We start from the raw sequence: 17,556 nt of genomic DNA on the forward strand, positions 1-17,556 counted from the left end.
CCAAGAAAGCCTGACTTTGAGGTTGGCTTCACAACTTGTATTTGTCAGTGATTTCAAAAAAATAAAATTCAGAACAACTCCCATCCCACCCAAAATAAAACCCTTTGATATTTCCACAAGATTCCACACAGATCTGAGTCAGTGACTTTCCTTCTCTCCTTCTCTGTTTCACCCCATGGCAGGACTCAGAGCACTGATCTAGCCTGCTTCTACTGCCAGTGAAAGATTTATCCTGCAAGCTCCTAAACAAACAGCATCAGAAATTACTCGGAACTTCACACACTTCTTTATTTTCCTGAAGTGTGAGACCTGTCTCAACTACCAAGGAACAGTCTAATATTCATTAATTATTTAGGAGATGTGTACATAATTTATTTGTTCCCTACTACCCTTTTCTTTAATTCACCATAGCACTGCCGGAGTTCAGCACAACACCACACAGGGAGATGATACACACCTCAGGATTTGGCACCCTGGGACAAACTTTTCCTTCTCCAAGCCGCCCACCTAGCAGACTAACAACATTAGCAAATGCTCATGTCCAATAGCCATAAAGGGTGTTATTGGCAAAGGTATGCTCATTTGTCTTACAAAATACAATTTGGCAGGCTCCATAGCCTGTTAAAAGGAGCTGATTTGAATACAACTTATTAAATTGCTTTAACTAAATGAATACAAGTTTCTATTGGTTTTTACATCTAAAATATTTATTTGTACTTTAATCACTAATATTTTGCTAAAAGATTTCCAAATTGCCAGTAAAATCTTGTCACTTCTCACAGAATAAGGTCTCATTGCATGACTAAGCAAAACCTGTAAGGTCATAGCACAAAAATACTTTAATTGTTTTCTGAAGTCAATAGTCATGCACTTCTTTATTCAGGAAAAATTGTATTAAAATTGCACATAATGAACTGCAAGGTTTTAGGGGAGAGAACATGATGGAGAGAGTCACATTGAGGTGAAACAACACAACAATAGTTGAATGTGACAAAGATTAGAAAATCTGCCAGCTCCTCAGCAGAACGTGCCCCTCTCTGTTCAGTCTTCAAGGACGTGTTTATAAATCTCTCACAAAGAGACATTCTCCTTGCTTCCTATAAAGCTGCCAGGGCAAGTCAAACACTTCTGCACAAATTGAGAGAGAATTAAAGATGTTATTACATGGCTCCTGCTATATTGAGGTAGGCACTGGGGCTGGCCCCAGCATCGAAAATTTATTTAAATGGCCCTCATGCTGCATCACACCAGAAAAAGAATTATTTTCGACTGCAGTAGAACTCCTTTGCCTCTTTGTTTGTTTGTTTGCTCTGAACATGTCAGTCTCCCAGTCTAAAAAAACAACAGAGCCTTTCCTTCAGGCAGTGGTAACTTGGCTGAGGGCCCATGAACATGCCAATCTCATTTCCATCACCAAATACTTCCATGAGCATAGGAATCATAACAGACAGTGTCTTCAGAAATTCAACCCCAGAATTTCAAAAGTTAACCAAAATCAGTGTAATTTTTCCATCTTTGGAAAAGAGAAATAAAATAGCTCAACAATTCCAGTAATACTTATCTGTACAAGGTAAATCTATGGATGTTTGTATTATTTCAATACTCCTTTCAAGACCACTTAGCTCAGCTAGGCTGAGACATCTCTGTCAACAATCAATGCCTTATCACCAAATGCTTTGTTGTCAGTCTAGACCAGCTGGAAATACCATAATGGCTCAAAGACACTGCTGATTTGCAGTAAAATCACCTAAAACTTTGTGGTGGGTTTTTCTCCACCTTTTCTGAAAGCAATCACACCAAACTACTAAGAGTACTGGTGAAATCTTGACCTAGGTTTTACATGCTTATATACTGAAGTGTTTAACCTATTCATTAAATTTTAAAAAATCCTTCTGAACAGAATGATACTTAAAAATAAGGCTGAATAAAGTGTTCCCTTTTTTCCCATTCCTCATTTTTGGAAGGGCCCCCCATTGCCAGTTCCACCCGGTCCTTCCAAACTCTTCCAATTTGTATCACTTTTTGGCATTACCAGGCCTCAGTGATCAAGACCTGCCTCACCAGGAACCACTGCCTGTACCCTGGGCCATCAGCTCCATTTCAGCCCAGTCCCCAGATGAAGAAAAAGTTAATTTCTTACTGAAATTTTCGTTAAGGTTAAAATAATTAATAAATAAATAAATAAATAAATAAATAACATTTTATTACTGATATTTAATGGTTTAAAGAATCAAAGTTTCTGTTTTAATAATTTTGTTTAGTTAACAAAATACCAACTAATAACACACAGATATATATATTTAGTAATTTTAGTTTTTGTTTCTATCAATGCCATGAAGTTATGTCATGATCTCATTTCTGAGAGGAAAGCAGAGGAAAGGTCATGTGACAGACATCTTGGGAGCAGGAAAAGACATCATGGGAGCATGAAAGGTCAGAAAAAAGAAATAGCCACTTTCTAATTTTATATTACTTTACATTACACCATAACATATGTTTATATTATATGTTTATAGTATACGAGTAGAGTATAGTATAGTATAGTATAGTATAGTATAGTATAGTATAGTATAGTGTAGTATTATTACTAACTTGTTATTACTGCAGATATTCTCCTTTAACTGAATTTTTAGTAGCCAGAAACAATATGATCTGCCCAGCTGTCAGGGTCTGTCCAAGGAAGTGATATGCCTCACGACTGTCTCCAATGACTGAGGACTGAGACTCCAGACTCTGAAAGGAGCCTTGGTCTGGCTGAGGTGGAATGTTTGCCAAGTCCCAGAGGACTGGTATGCATCTCCATGAGAAGGGAGTGCAAGAACAATGGAACTGGTTACAGTGGACTGAGCCAAGGCTACTTGCCCAAACTGGTCTGTCCATACCAAAGTACGGACACGTACGGTGTGCAGCTGGTCCCTGAGCACCCAACCTCAACAGGGGTGGTTCTCACTCTGGCTCTGTGCCCCCTGCTTTGGTTCCCACCTTGACCAACCTATAAAACCCTGGAGACCCCTGCTCACTTTTGTGATCACCCCACTGGAGAAGATCGTGTCTATGGGCATCTCAGCCTCGAGGACTCGTCCCTCCACATTGGTAGCTATAATCCCCTTCCCCTCTCTATCTTTTCTTACTATTCTTTATTTCTCTCCCCACTATGGCATTTTGGTGGCACTAAATAAAGGTGCATTTTTCATTGAGTAAACTGAGTTGTCCCCTGCTGTGTCTTTTGCGCTCTGAGATCCTTAGAATCAACCATCAGGTTTCCCACATATGTTTGCAGACCCTGACACCAGCATAAGAAAATTCTAATTTCTTACTAGTGTATCCTATTTCCAAAGTTATATTAATACTTTCTATTTCTAATACATGCCAGACAAGTTTTCTTTCTCACAAGACATGTCTTTTCTTTGAATCAGAAGCAATTCATTGTAAAACACATTGAAAAATGCTTGTTTCTAAGAGGCATTCTGTGTGTTCAAAGAAATCACTCTGAGTATTTTATGTCTTACTCTCTGCTCCATATAGTGTATAAATAAGATTACATCTGCTCCCCAGCAACTCACAGACGCCTTCATTCCTGAAATTCATGGCAACAGCACAAAGGAGAAAACCACCCCAATAGTTTACTGTATCTGTTGCTTTTCAGAATCACTTGCCTGATCACTGACTGCTCTAAAGGTCTGGGATGACAAGTGACAGGGCAGCTGATGTGCTGAAAACCATGACTTATCATAGCAATGACGTGCACATTAGGGGAAAAAATTATCAGAGCAAGTTCATTCTTCAGTAAAACATTCAGAGTGAATTGTGCAAGATGCTGGGAACACTTATGCCTCAGTTAGCATCAGAGAGAGGATAAGCAGTGCCACAGTCAATGGGCTCACTCAGGTGCCTACTCAAAGGGAAGCATATAATCAGGCACACTTTGTAGGAATCATCAGCCCTTTTTGACTGTTGATAATTAATAGAGTAGTCCAGAGGACTTTCAAATTAAGAAGCAATTTTTGTAATTGCCACTCTGTATTTAAACCTTGATAAAACAGGAGTTCAGCTTTGTGCTTCTGCTACTTTACAAACATGAAAAGCAGATTTTACATCCCTCTTTGTTAAGAAAAATTTATTTTAAGGTATTTTATTTTGCTTCCTAGTGATAAAATACAGTATTAAATAACAAGATTACATAATTTATTGATTTCACAGCAGTTTTAACTCAGGCTTTTAGCTGAGACTGAGTAAGAACTCAAAAATCCCAATTCATGAGTACAAGTGGATTTTTCTTGTAATGGAATAAGAATAGGAAGAAAATGTTTCACATTTATTCTCCACTTCTGGTATATTTGGAGATGGGCACTTATGTAATTTCTCAAACTCACTTATTCATAGGAAATTCTGGCCTGCCTTAGCTGTTCTTAATGCAATTTATCATCTACCACTCTCTCCCCCCAAAAGTAATTTTAAATCTCAGGAAATTCAAATGAGGGTTTTTTTGCATCTTACTAAGCACAAGACTTGGAAAATTATTAGCTCTAATGTTTGGAGTTTTGTTAGGTTTAGTGTGTGATTTTTTTAAGAAAATGTTTAATTTTATTCTCAGCTTCTACAAAAACCATCTTACTGTAAGTACTAATAGGACAGAATCTATTATTGTTAAAGCCAACAGAACATTATAAATTAATCAAGAACAGTGCTTTGATCAAAGATTATCCAGATCATACAACAGTAATTAAATCTATGGTAATATTAGGCCATCTCTTCCCTTGAGCTTGAGCAAGCTTTGTTAATGCAGCCACCTATTCTTAGTGACTTACAGCTGCTTTTGTTTGCTGGAAGAAGGAATGCTTCAGAATGCCAGTTTATTGCTAAGGGAGTAGAGAGAAAGTGGCATCTTCAAACAGTAAATGAGGCTCACTGTGTTTTGACAACCTCTTAATTCCCATTTGGATTACAAAGAAAACTTGCAGATATGTATTCGTATTTCCCAGCTTGCCTTTTTAAAAGTGATTTCATTTTCATGACATCTCGACATTGGTCAGCAATGTATAAACTCAATAGGGTTTAGTTTGGAGAATTCTACCTTTAATGCCTGCAGCTTTGGCTGCACACACAACATAGTGGTACACCTCAAATGGGACAAACATTATTAAAAAAAAACTATTAATAACTTTGGGGGTCCCTAACCAGGCTACCTCATCTCATACATTATTATAATTCTGGTAAATGTACTCTGACTCCTAAAGAAATATCTGAAATTATCGTGTTTCACTGTACCAACCCCTTCTTAATTCCATTCTAAAATAATCCTAACCTCCCTTCCCTTCACCACACCCCACTCAGAGACAGCAGACTGGTGTCCTCTCCTTAGGAATGAGGGAAAAGACAAGTGTGAATAGTGTGCAATGGCCTATTTATGCTTAGAAAGAACACAAGTGTTTCAGAGGCTGGCTTCATATACTCTCACTCAGCCAAATTTTCTGGTATCTATTTTATTAAACATTACTGAGGTAATTAAAAAAAAAAATAAACAGAGTTGCTCTCTTTTTTTCCTTCTTTTTTTTCTCCTTCTTTTCCTTAGAAAAACAACATTACAAAACTGCAGTGTAGTGAAAAACTTCAGTTGTAGATGACCAGAATCACCCATAACTATGGCTTGAACTCAAGGGAATTTCAGCAAATATAAAACTGGTGACCCAGTAAGGATAAAAGTGCTTCAACAACTTCAAAATAGTTACCTTGTTTAAATTTTGATTTCAAGATTATATAAAAAGGTACTTTTGTTTTATATGGGTAAAAAAATCTATCTTCTCTACTTTACGTTTTAAAAGAAATTGTTTAGTATTTTGTTTCATTGAGGACACAGAAAGAGACAAAAGGAGAAATGAAAGAATATAATACATTTCTGATTTTTGAGATCAGTCATAGTAAACCTCACTGAGTGACACAATTTGAATGAACAGAAATTTTTCTTTATTTCCCAAATTTAACTAATTTAAACACTTGCCTTCCCTTCTTAGAGCACTGGAGAGTACACCCAAGACATACAGGAAACAGCTTCACAGTTACACCAGTTGTGTCTACAAGTGTTGTGGTATCAGTTTCATTTTCCATTTTCAGGGGTGGAAAAGGATGGAGTGCACAATATATTTTTATTTTATATGTCAGAAGTATCTTGAAATCCAGGTACAAAATACTGACAAACTCCTCAGAACCTATAGAAACCACAACATTTCAATCAAAAATTTCATTTTCCAATGAAATTCAAACTTACAAAATCTACATCCAGGACCTCCACAGAAATGTTCACCAAATATATTCATTTGGGATTTTATTCTAAAAATCAACTATATTTAAAAAAATTCCATTTCTTGAATTTTGTCTTTATACTTTTCTTAATCATAAAACTCTCCATTACTACAACCTTAACAAGAGTCTAGGGTGAGTGTAGCATATTTTGGAATGTGTCCATATATCCCCTAGGTCCATCTGCTAGCTCATCAGAGAATAGCATGAGCTACAAAATTCTTTGCCTTTGGCTAGAGCATATATAAATACAATCCAACTTGATACATACAGCAGTTAAAAATAAATAAATAAGCTGGTAAAAATAAAAAGAAGTTTCAGCTCCATTAATCTGTTTAATATTTTCAAAAAAGAATTTGAATTTTTTATAAAGACTTTGCATTCAATTTACTTTATGACTATGAAGAAAGAATCACATAAATAGCATGCCAATCACTGAGGAAACGTAATACCGAACTTGTTTACTGCTAAGTTATCTGCCAAATCACCTTCTTAAGCAGGAATTGTAGGTTCCTATGACAATAGGGAAGATCATCCAGATACAAGTCTTCAGTGAATTTTAGGCTGTTCAAGTCTCCCCTTGCACAGACCTCTACACAGATAATGAATGAACAAGGCAAGCACTACACGACAGCCTCTCGAGGTCTAAGTCAGTGGTGTGTCTGTAGGGCTTCTAGAAAAAGCTTCTAAAATTAATTTAGCTGAAACCTGTAGAATCCAACAGAAAGTTACTCCGGGTTATAATTTCTTCTGGCAGAAGAAAGCTTTCCTGAACATCCCTGCTCCAGGGCAGTTCAAATCAGAGACCAGGCTCTCTTACAAGTCACTCATCTCAGTTAAACTCCAGAGACTGATCCAAGACCTGGAAAGCTGAAAGCGTGGCTCGGGAAGCTGCTGCCAATGTGAGTGCTTGAGCAGACTGGCACCATCTGTGCATTAGGCACACAGACCTCACACTGAGCAAGGGATGAAATGTGCTCCTGCACAATCTCGGCTGGGCCATTCACTAAGGAAGAGCTAATTATTAGAAAACAGCATTCAAAAGATAAAATAAATAAAATTTTTCTAACAACTACTGGTGGACTCATCTTGTGAATAAAACTCATCACCACATATCATATACCTGTACCTATCTAGCTTTTGTTTTATTTTGTAGGAAGAAACAGTATTTTTATCTCAGTAGGAATATAATTCAAAGGCCAAGTCAGCCTATATGGATTCACTCTACAGCTCCTGGAACTGTAATAACAGCATGCCTTATGAACATCATGCATGGATTGTTTTTGCAGAGATGTATCAAAAAGGAAGCAGATTTGGAGAGCAGAGGTCCTTGGAACTGCCTCTCTATCTGCTGCTTCATTCAATTATGCTGTTGCCTGAAAAGGTTACGCTGCACAAATGGCATTTTTTTGCTGTAACAGCCATAGTGAAGCTCCAGTGTGTTTGTCACATCAAAGCTCTTTACACAGACCCACATTTTTTAACTCAGTGTTTCTGTAAAAGAGGATTCTCTTCAATCAGTTTGGAACAGACAAGCTCATGCATTGCTATGAGGCATATTCTCTAATCCAAGGCCTTCCTTTCTGGATACTGCAGGGTTTCCCTCTTTCTCTCTCTCCTGTCCCTGGAGGTATTTTAGGAGCTGGAGTCCAGAAGCATACTTGTAGTAGTTTATTAGATTAAATGAGCTGTCAATTAGCTTAGTCATGAGTCTTTGCTGTGAACAGTCTATGTAAAAATGGAAGTTGTGCATACTTCCATGAAAATGGGACCACATTCTTACTTAATTCTGTAGTTCAGTAGGTTCTTCACACTTTTTTCCTCTATGCTGAGGTATCTAGTTTTAGACCAGAATGTGACTTTGAACTTTGTACATATTTTTGTGTTTTCAAAGACAAAATGTCTACTGAGAAATGAAGCTAGTGAGATCAGCCTCAATATTTATTTTGCTACATGGATTTTAAAATTCTATTAAGCTGCTGTCTATTCCTTCTTCTTTTTTTTTTTTCCCCAACAGTCTATTTGCTCTGTAGAAATCACGTATCATTCACACCAGAGCAGCTTCACAATGCCTGAACGCACAGAGAGTTCACAGGTAAGATGAAGTTACACGAACCTTCTTAAGCTGAAATGACAATAACATGACTATTTGTTGCTGTTGTTTTTGTTTGTTGGTTTGGTTTTTTTAATGTAATACTTACAAAACTAAAAAGAATATACTGAGTTGTGCTTTGTTGAGAGACAGTTGAAGAAGCACACTAGACAAGATTTTCCTGTGTATCCTGTATTCCTCAATTTGTAGTCTCAAGTTGTAGATACAACACCTCCTTATAAACATTCCCTTTGCTCTTCTAAGGGAAAAAATATCCTTAGGAAGGACTAAACAGTACCTTCTTCAGCTGGGCAACTTCAGCAGCAATAGCCTCTGCTTTTTGTGTAAAAATCTGTTGGGGTTTTTTTAATACTTTTTACCTGCTGGCTTGTAAATTAAATACTGTTAGTCATGATTCTTAGAAATGTAAATTAGTGTAATCCACTGCAGTCAGTGGAGTTTTGCCAGTTTTCAACCAGCTGAGTATTTTGGCATCTTAAGTCCCAACTTCCTGCCTTGTTGAAGCAATCATTGCATTACTGTAATGGGGATATTACACTGGCATTACATCCAAGTTGGGAGCTCTCCCAGATCTCACCTAAACTCATAGTAATGTCCAAAAAAGCAGTATTTAAATATGTGCTTTAAATCTATTTATGGAAGGCTATTTTGAGACCGTTTCCAGGGAGTATCACAGAAGCAGGGAATGTGCTGACTTGGAAGGGACCCACAAGGATCATCGAGAGCAGCTCCTGCACCTGTGCAGGACACCAGGACACCCCAACCCCACTGTGCTTCCTCTGGGCATCACCATGAACAGCTCTCAACTGCCCCTCCATCTCCTTGTTTCTTCTACTCCACTTATGCTGCTTTGTCTGCTTGAGGCTATGGATAAGAGTAGCCTCAATGTAAAACTCCTCATTTTAATAGCATCCAAGCTTTCTTTTGCAGTTTTTCTTACTACAGGCATTATATTGCTGTCATCATTGCTAACAAGAGAAAAGAGGTACGAAATGGGCATCAGCACAAACATATTCATATTTTCAGATGCAGTATCACTAATAGACTAATTAACTCCCAAATATTTTGGGTTTTTTTTAAACACTATGTGGAATATTTATTAATATATTCTTGTGTGTCCTCGCTGTACAGGTATTTTCAAAAGCTGTGATTAGTGAGATTTACACTGGTTTCCAATGGCTACATTATATATGAAAAAGCAAGAGAAAGTGTGGTTAGTCACTAGGACAAGATTGTGATTCCAAATCACTGCAAGAAAACTGCCAATAAATAAAGAAAAGGGAGTCCTTTTCTGAGGAGATACTTCTCCTTAAATATAATTCCATGAAAATTAGTATATGTTGAATGCTAACACCTTAAAAAAATTATTCCCTGGTTATCTATGTCCACAGTGCAGAATAAAAATAAATTAGACTTTTACCAAGGTAGTAATCTCAAGAGGACAGCTATCCACTTAACACATACCTTGCCTGACATTAATGGTCATGCACATTTTCATTTTTTTATTCCTTTGTAAGCACATATTACACCCTGAGTTTTACATTCCTCCTAGTCAAAAGCTCTTCCAGTCTAAAATCAAAATTGAGAATTAAGGCAGTACTCCTATCCCTCCTCCTCATGGTCATAAAAAATACATTTTATAGCTCTCCAGAAGAGAACATTGTATGGTGTAATTCCCTGCAGCACAAAGACTCCCAGACATCCAAGGCACATCCAAGAACAAACAGCACTGATGAACCCCGAGATACTTTCAGCAAGTTATGGGAGCACCATCAGCACTGCAGCTAATTGAAAAAGCTCTGGTTTATGTTAATTCACTCTAGGTGAGAACATACTAATTGTGCTACTTTGAGCGCCATCTTGGTCACTTTAGAGATATTCACAGAAGACTTAACTGCACAAAGCAGACACAGATTGTTACTTCAGCTGAATCAGTGGGAATTCTTCCCAATCCAGGGAAAGGCTGACCAGACTGTGAAATGGTTATAATCTGTTACATGTTATTGCTAAGAGCTTTAACCTCACATTTGGCCAAATTAAAAATCAATTTTCCCTAGAACAAGGGAAGCCATTTCTCCTACCAATCTGATTATTACAGCTTTTGACAGAAAGTCATGTTTGCTGTTTTATAGCAGGAGCAGTCTGCTCCTTCTTTTTATATTATTCATTCTGCTTTTAGAGATAGAAGAGGCAGAAAACCCCAGAAAATAATTTCATTTTTCAAGTTTACATGAAAACTACAGGTTTGGTCCAGACAATTCTGGAGTTGGAAGAAGAAATAAATCATACACAAAAAAAAGCTGAGAATTCAATCTGACTGTAAGCATTTTTAAAGCTTGAGCAACTGAAGGCAAGTTCTGTGAATAAAAGTGACAGGCATGAAGCATACTGTTTTTCATGTCTTGTGGTCTCTATTTTTTCCAAGATTGTGGCTCATTTTAGAAGAGATCTAACTAAATTTTAATAAGGCAGTGGGTAGGAAGGAAAAAAAAAAAAAAAAAAAAAAGAAGAAGAAGAAGAAGAAAAAAGAAGAAAAAAGCATGTCATCCAGTAATGGAGAAGTGACAATAGCCTGTAAACAAGAAGAGAGTGGGAGACTGCATGGCTTACACCTTGCAGGGCTTTGCATTTTCCCTTGCAGCCAAGAGAGCTAATTAAAACCTCATGTCTAGAAAAAGACATCGTGCCACTCAGGTCAAAAACATGGCTTTGATATAGTGGGGTATTTTACACGGAAACATCCCTCTTTCATGCTTTTAATCCTAGGATTACCAACACATATCGACCATCTTCTGAATATCCTCTGAGATAGCATTATTTGCTTGAAGTCTATTGTAAATTCTGGCTTTTCAGAAGAAACTTATCCATAATAAGTTATACTATTAACACACTCATGGTTTTGTTTTTATCTACATGAACGTCACTGTGGCTAAGCTGATAGCACTACAGATTATTAGGCTTGCTCAACAGTTTTTATTATAAGACTCAGGGAAAAAAAAAAGAATGACAATATCAATCTCTTGGCTTTTCATTATCTATTTTACTATGTGGTCCCTGCACAGGAAGGCATAGCAAAATGGTTGAGACATTAACTCATTGTTTTGCTCCAGTTAGAAATCCTGTGTAACTAATTTTCCTATTGCCTATTCACTGTAGATTGACACCTCAGCGCTGTGTACTTAAAGATATAGTCTTTAGTGCTTAAAAAAAAAATTGTCTTAAAGGACCTGCAGATCACAGCAGAGATCTCATCAGCTAAATTGCTGAGAACACAGGTGTATTCCAACTCAGACAACATCATTCCTAGAGAATGTCCCACCTCCTCTGCACTTAAACATCAGACTTGCTGTGGTCTCTCAGGTCTACACAGCGGGAGAAGGAGGAGAGGAAAACCGAATGAAGGACAAAGGGCAAGAGACTGAGATATGGAAACAGGAGACAATAGACTGGAAAATGGCAAGCAAAGAGTAAGGACAGAAGAGACTTCAAGGGAAGAAGAAATAGAAAAATCATACAGGAGAAAACTACAGGTCTGGGACAAAGAACTAGTGATGGAGGAAAATGTGAGAAAGGGGAAGAGAAATACCTGTGGAAAAGAAATTGCTGCGGAAGAGAAGAAATGAGGATTTTGTGACAGGCTGGCCACACACACGCGGACAGAATGTTTTAGAAATGCTAAGAAAAATGGTAAGTTCAGAGAGCTGCTGATCTGGAAGAAGGTGAGGAGAGAGATCCTAAAACAGAGACAAGAAACTAGTGTAAAATAAAAGGCAGACTGGCCAAGCAGCAAAGGCAGGAACTGAGAGAGAAACATAGCATAGGCTGAGGAGAAATGAAAGACAGCCAAGCAACACTGAAGAAGAGGAACAGAAAGCTGAATAGTGAATCAGTGGTAAGATGCTAGGGAAAAAAGAGACACAAGCAAGTGCAAAATAGACCACATCACACCTAAATTAGATGAGCAAAAAAGAACTCATAGCAGAAACTCCCCACCAGAACCTGGAGACTGATGCAAGTCGTCTTGTTCTCTGTCTGCAGATATGTGTGAAATCCATTTACAAGAACTCCAATTAGTGTTCCATGCTTCCAAACCTTACATTTCCTCAAGAAGCTGAAGTGCTAGACACTACTGCATTGGAAACCCATGCTTGTATGAATCTGATGATTTGTATCAGGATTTCAAGATTTTGCTTTCAGCTTGTTTAGGGTTTTTAAAGATTAAAATGTGCATCTAAAGCATCTGCCATAAATTGTATTGCAATATGATGCAGTCAAATACTAGGAAAGGCCAGAACTAAAATAAACCCTGCAATCTTCATTTATGTTCATCATGCATGCAGTGACACAGCCCTTCCTTTTATAAGACAGTGGTGATCTCATCTGAGCTAATGGACATCTGAGCTAATCATCTAACCTCCTCTTATAGTCAGTAAAGACAAAATGTCCTTCTGGGACATTCTGGGACAAAGAAGTGAATTTCTGCGCAAAAGTTCCTTAAGGTCAAAGACATACATTAATATACAATGCTAGATCTGACAACTTCACACAGGATTTTTCTCTGTGCGTTTCTTAACAGCTTCAAAACCTCTACTATCCATTTCATGGACTGTTTGGGATCATTTTCTGAAAATCAAATCTCAAGGCTTCTTGTTCTGTTCCCCAGCACCAGCAGCTTTTGCTGGCAAACAATAAATAACTCAGTTTCCTGATGCAGCAGCAAAATCCCCCTCACCTCAAATGAGACATCCACCAATTTAAAGAGCAAGCCATAGCACTTGTGCATGGATAGGGAGAGGGAAATGTACGCTCATATGGCTGTATACTGGATTGTGGTGTATACACACAAAATTGTGTATTTTATATATATAAATATACTGGCATGTATACTGACATGTATATACATCTCAGTGTAATTCTGACATGTTCTTAATTGTGCCTTCATTTTTGTGCAATGGCACGTGTTGTCACCATCTATGAACAGAATAATAACACAAAAAATAATGAGAGTAATGTAAATTCTCTAAAACAAACTTGGTGTTAAATTTGAACAGCTGAATAAAGGTAGTTTTCATTCTCATGTATGTTTTGGATAACCAAAAGCTGCCTCATTTCAGGAAATATGTGTCAGAAAGACAGGTTCCCTTGTCAATAGAGAGCAGAATTCTCCACCACTGTGAATGGTTGTTTCCTGGATACCGTATTTGACAAACAGAGAACAAAAAAGTGCTTGCTTCAGGTGGAAGTGCTGCCACAATGGCAAGCTTCATGTCTGATACTGCAAAGCTGATTAAATACTGTCAGTGCTGCAACACTGAGAGTGAACCGATGAATGTCTGTTCTCCATCTCCCTCTCAGTAAGCACTGCAGAGTTTAATCCTACAAAATCATTTTGTATGTTGGGATGAAATGATTGTAAAGCCTAGAAGATGCAAGCCCTCCACGTCACTTTCTAGTTACAGCAGTCTAGGACACCTCTTCTTACATCAGCAAGCTTGTCCACTCCGCTTGCGGTTCGTGCGAGCATCACGAGGTCTTCTTGCATCTTATCCACCCATGCTTTTATCCTGCAGAAAACAAAAGAGAAAATAGATCAGATCACTGGCAAGTGGAAATGGCATACAAGCACATAGCACAGAAAAGGGAAAAAATAAAAGGGGTGAAGTTGAATACAAAACATGAAAGACTTGTCTTTTATGAAAAGAAAAAAAGGTTAAGAAAAAAGGTTTTTCTTCTACCCAGCCTTGCTGACCTGAATCTGTTCATACAGTTGTCTGTGGTGGCCACCAAGCTATGCCATCAGTAAACCCAAGAGTGACATGATATCTCTGTAGCCAAGCTGCAGCAAAGATTCCCACAACAGAGCTGGCACATTACCTGCCAGGACAACCTGCCTGCCCTGCAGCTCACTCCCAGAAACGCCTCTCCTGAGTGCCCCAAGGTCCTTCTTCCAACAGACAATGCAGGCAGAGAAAAACAGCAGCTGGAAGGAGGTTTAAAAACCACACCAGATTTTCTGGCCTGTGGCCTCTCTTCAAGGAAGCAACAGAAGGACAGGCAGCAGTGGCCACGAGCTGTTTTGGAAAGGCACGTTTGCTCCTGGCTGCTGTCACCAGGGAACAAGTGATCTGCTGCTGTGCCTGCTCTGCTCCCTGTGCCCAGTAAACCTGACTCTCTGGAAAAGCACTGGATCCAACACAGTTGCTGTGCCATGTCACATTCTGTAGCAGGGAAGGAGCTATAGTGAAAGCTTATTCCAGTAGGATCCAAGTTCAGAAGAAGGCTGTCTTCCTTCCCTAGCCAGAAAGTTTCATGTGCAACTCCATCTCTCACATTATCCCTGCCATTATGCCAGTTGTCTGCTCTGAAACCTAGAACAGAAAAACATATTTATCTTAGCCATTTCCCAGCCTTAATCTCATACCCTAAGGATTATGCCTGAGATTAATTCGTTAATAAAGGCAGGAGAAAGGAAGATGCCAGTTTTGCTTCAAAATGGAAAATTGGGAAGTCAAGAAGATGGAAGCCTGATTTTAATCCCTTCCATGGCTTTAATGAACACACTTGCTACTAATCCACAACCATTATCTTCCAAGAGTACCATTTCTATTATGGTTGCAAGTTGACTATTTTTATTAAAGGACCCTCCCTCATGCTGCCTTCACACATGTAAATCACATTTGCATTGACTATAGCAATTGATTCCATTGTTAGTATAGTGCCCAAACCTTCCCTTCTATACTTTGCTTTCCAAGAACTGAAATAAAATAAATTAATTTCCTGGTTAAAGTCTCCACAAAGCCCTATATTGTAAATATTTAGCTCTGTTTAGAAATCAGTTTGTTTAAAACCATGGTGCATTATGTTTATCATGTCTTTAAGACCATCATTTGTATCTGTGCAAAGTGTATTGACACAAAAGCACAAATATAAGCACAAACATGAAGATGCTATCATTTTCCATTTTTGAATAGTTCTGTTTTCCTGTGTAAAAGAATGACGCATATGAAAGGTGAAAAAGTGAAACCCATTACCCAGAAGTGTTTTCAATCGCATAAAATAAATAATTGAACACCCTGAGATTTTTATGATCCATTTCAGTTATAAAAATTGTGGGTGTTATTTTTAACAGGTATCGATAGAAAAATCAGAGAGGATTGCTTTTTAAATTGACTTTTTCCATTTCCTACCGCTTAATATTTTTACTGGATATATTCCTCTCTGTGTTTGAACAAAACTGGAATGGTGAAAACATATATTAGGTAACTAGTTACTTAGCTAGTTAGTTACTTAAATTTTAAATTTTGGATGAAGCTACCCTTAAAACCAGTCATTACTTACTATTACTCATAAACAAAATATGAATCATATTTTGCCCTTACATGTAAAAATATTAATTTTTCAATAAATACTTCATATCTATTGTCTAGAATTCCTGCCTGCACACAATTAGCCCACATCTCACCTTTTGAAATTAGTCGCTATGACTAGATTTTATTTTTGGTTTGGTTTTAATTTGTCTTTGAGCTTCTGCTTCAATGTCAGTGGGAAAAAGCATGTCCAAAGCTGACTCACTCTCTCCTCACCCCTGTGAGCTGAACCTATATTCTAGTGGAGCTCTGGACAACTTTAATTCCTAGTCCAAGTTCTCCGGCTTGACTTTTAGTCAGGTAAGGGCAGAGTATCAGTCTGTAAACAAGAACAGGAGGAAATACACCTTCTCCCTGACTTAATGGCAATCTCCCTCCACAACTGTAACTATAAAGTTAATAATAAGGCTTCTCCAATATACTCACTCACCTCTAAGATGACTTTCTTGCATATTGGAGTTAGCCAGTTAGACCTTCTGTAGTGTAAACTGTCCCTTTTTTTACTTTCCTGTACATCAGGAAGCGACATCATCACAGAATTATGGACTCATAGAATGGTTTGGGTTGGAAGGGACCTTTAAATGTCATCCAGTCCAATCCCCCCTGCAATGAGCAAGGACATCTTGAACCAGCTCAAGTTGCAGATGGCAAAGCGCAATAACATCAGAAGTGTTGAGCTACATTACTGTCAAATGCACAGGTGATAAATTTACATTCAATGGCTTTGACCAAGCTCAGTATAATTCCTTTTGCTTTCCCACAAGAATTTGAATGTGATTAGTAGCATTTATAAAGTTTAACATAAGAGTTTCTGCATCTCAACTTCCTACCTTGCTGCCAGACATTTAAGTACATTTAAGACATTTCCTGCTCCATATAGACTTCTTCTCAGAAATTGACATACTCACATTCTATAACTTTCACAAGAAAATTTCATAGGGTATATAAAAGAAAGCTTTTTTTTTTTTTTTTTTTTTTTTTTCAGTTAAGGACTCACATTACTTCATTGTCATTTTGGGGTTTTTTTGGTTGTTTGGGTTTTTTTGGGTTTTTTTTTTGTTTGTTTGTTTGTTTGGGTTTTTTGTTGGTTTTTTTTGTTTCGGTTTGGTTTGGTTTTGGTCTGGGGTTTTGTTGTTGTTGTTGTTGTTGTTATTTTGTTTTATTTTGTTTTTTAAGTGTGTCTTTAAAAAAATAAATAAGGGCCTTTAGGCACTGAAATGCTTGTCTGGTGCTCCTTTTAACTGAAGCCTGCAGTGCAATATTTGTCTGACAGCTGCTCGTGGTCAGAGTTTATTTAACAATTGGAAAGCTGTCACAGCAAATGGGAGCTCCCATGACTTAAAGAAGCAGCAGTCATTTTTTTTTTCTGCAAAGGGCACCAACAGAAAGCCTGTACAAAAGGCTGGCTTGCTCCTATTGTTATTAGTTTGGTACAAACATTGCAATGGATGTCCTATTGAAAGGTGATTATATTCTGCAAGACAATTGACTGTAACCCCCTTCTCCCACACACAGGTTGTCCCTGTATGAAGCAGTGACAAGACAAAAGGAGTGTGCACATGTCTTCCCACAGCAACTTCCAAGTGATCTGAATGATGGAGGGAGCTGTCTGATTAAAGATAGACAGACACGGGTCATTTACTGAGGGATTCGAAGGGGCAACCCTGCTCCTGTCACCTGGGCTGCGATCAGACTGATGATAAAATAGCCAAAACACTAAAGAGCCATCCATCCACATTACGTGATTAGTCAACCTAGTGAAACAGCTATTTTGACAGC

General features: G+C 37.9%; 1 protein-coding gene across 3 annotated transcripts in view; it reads right to left on the reverse strand.

Annotated features, from left to right (window-relative positions):
- CACNA2D1 (calcium voltage-gated channel auxiliary subunit alpha2delta 1) overlaps positions 1 to 17,556 on the reverse strand; it is a 452,272-nt gene that overhangs the window by 387,405 nt on the left and 47,311 nt on the right. For all 3 annotated transcript variants that reach the window (XM_066318753.1, XM_066318754.1, XM_066318752.1), the window contains exon 2: positions 13,893 to 13,974. In XM_066318753.1, coding sequence (XP_066174850.1) covers positions 13,893 to 13,974 — 82 coding nt within the window. The remainder of the gene's footprint in view (positions 1 to 13,892; positions 13,975 to 17,556) is intronic.

Source organism: Sylvia atricapilla, chromosome 5, assembly GCF_009819655.1.
Source record: "Sylvia atricapilla isolate bSylAtr1 chromosome 5, bSylAtr1.pri, whole genome shotgun sequence".
NCBI classification, from domain to species: domain Eukaryota; kingdom Metazoa; phylum Chordata; class Aves; order Passeriformes; family Sylviidae; genus Sylvia; species Sylvia atricapilla.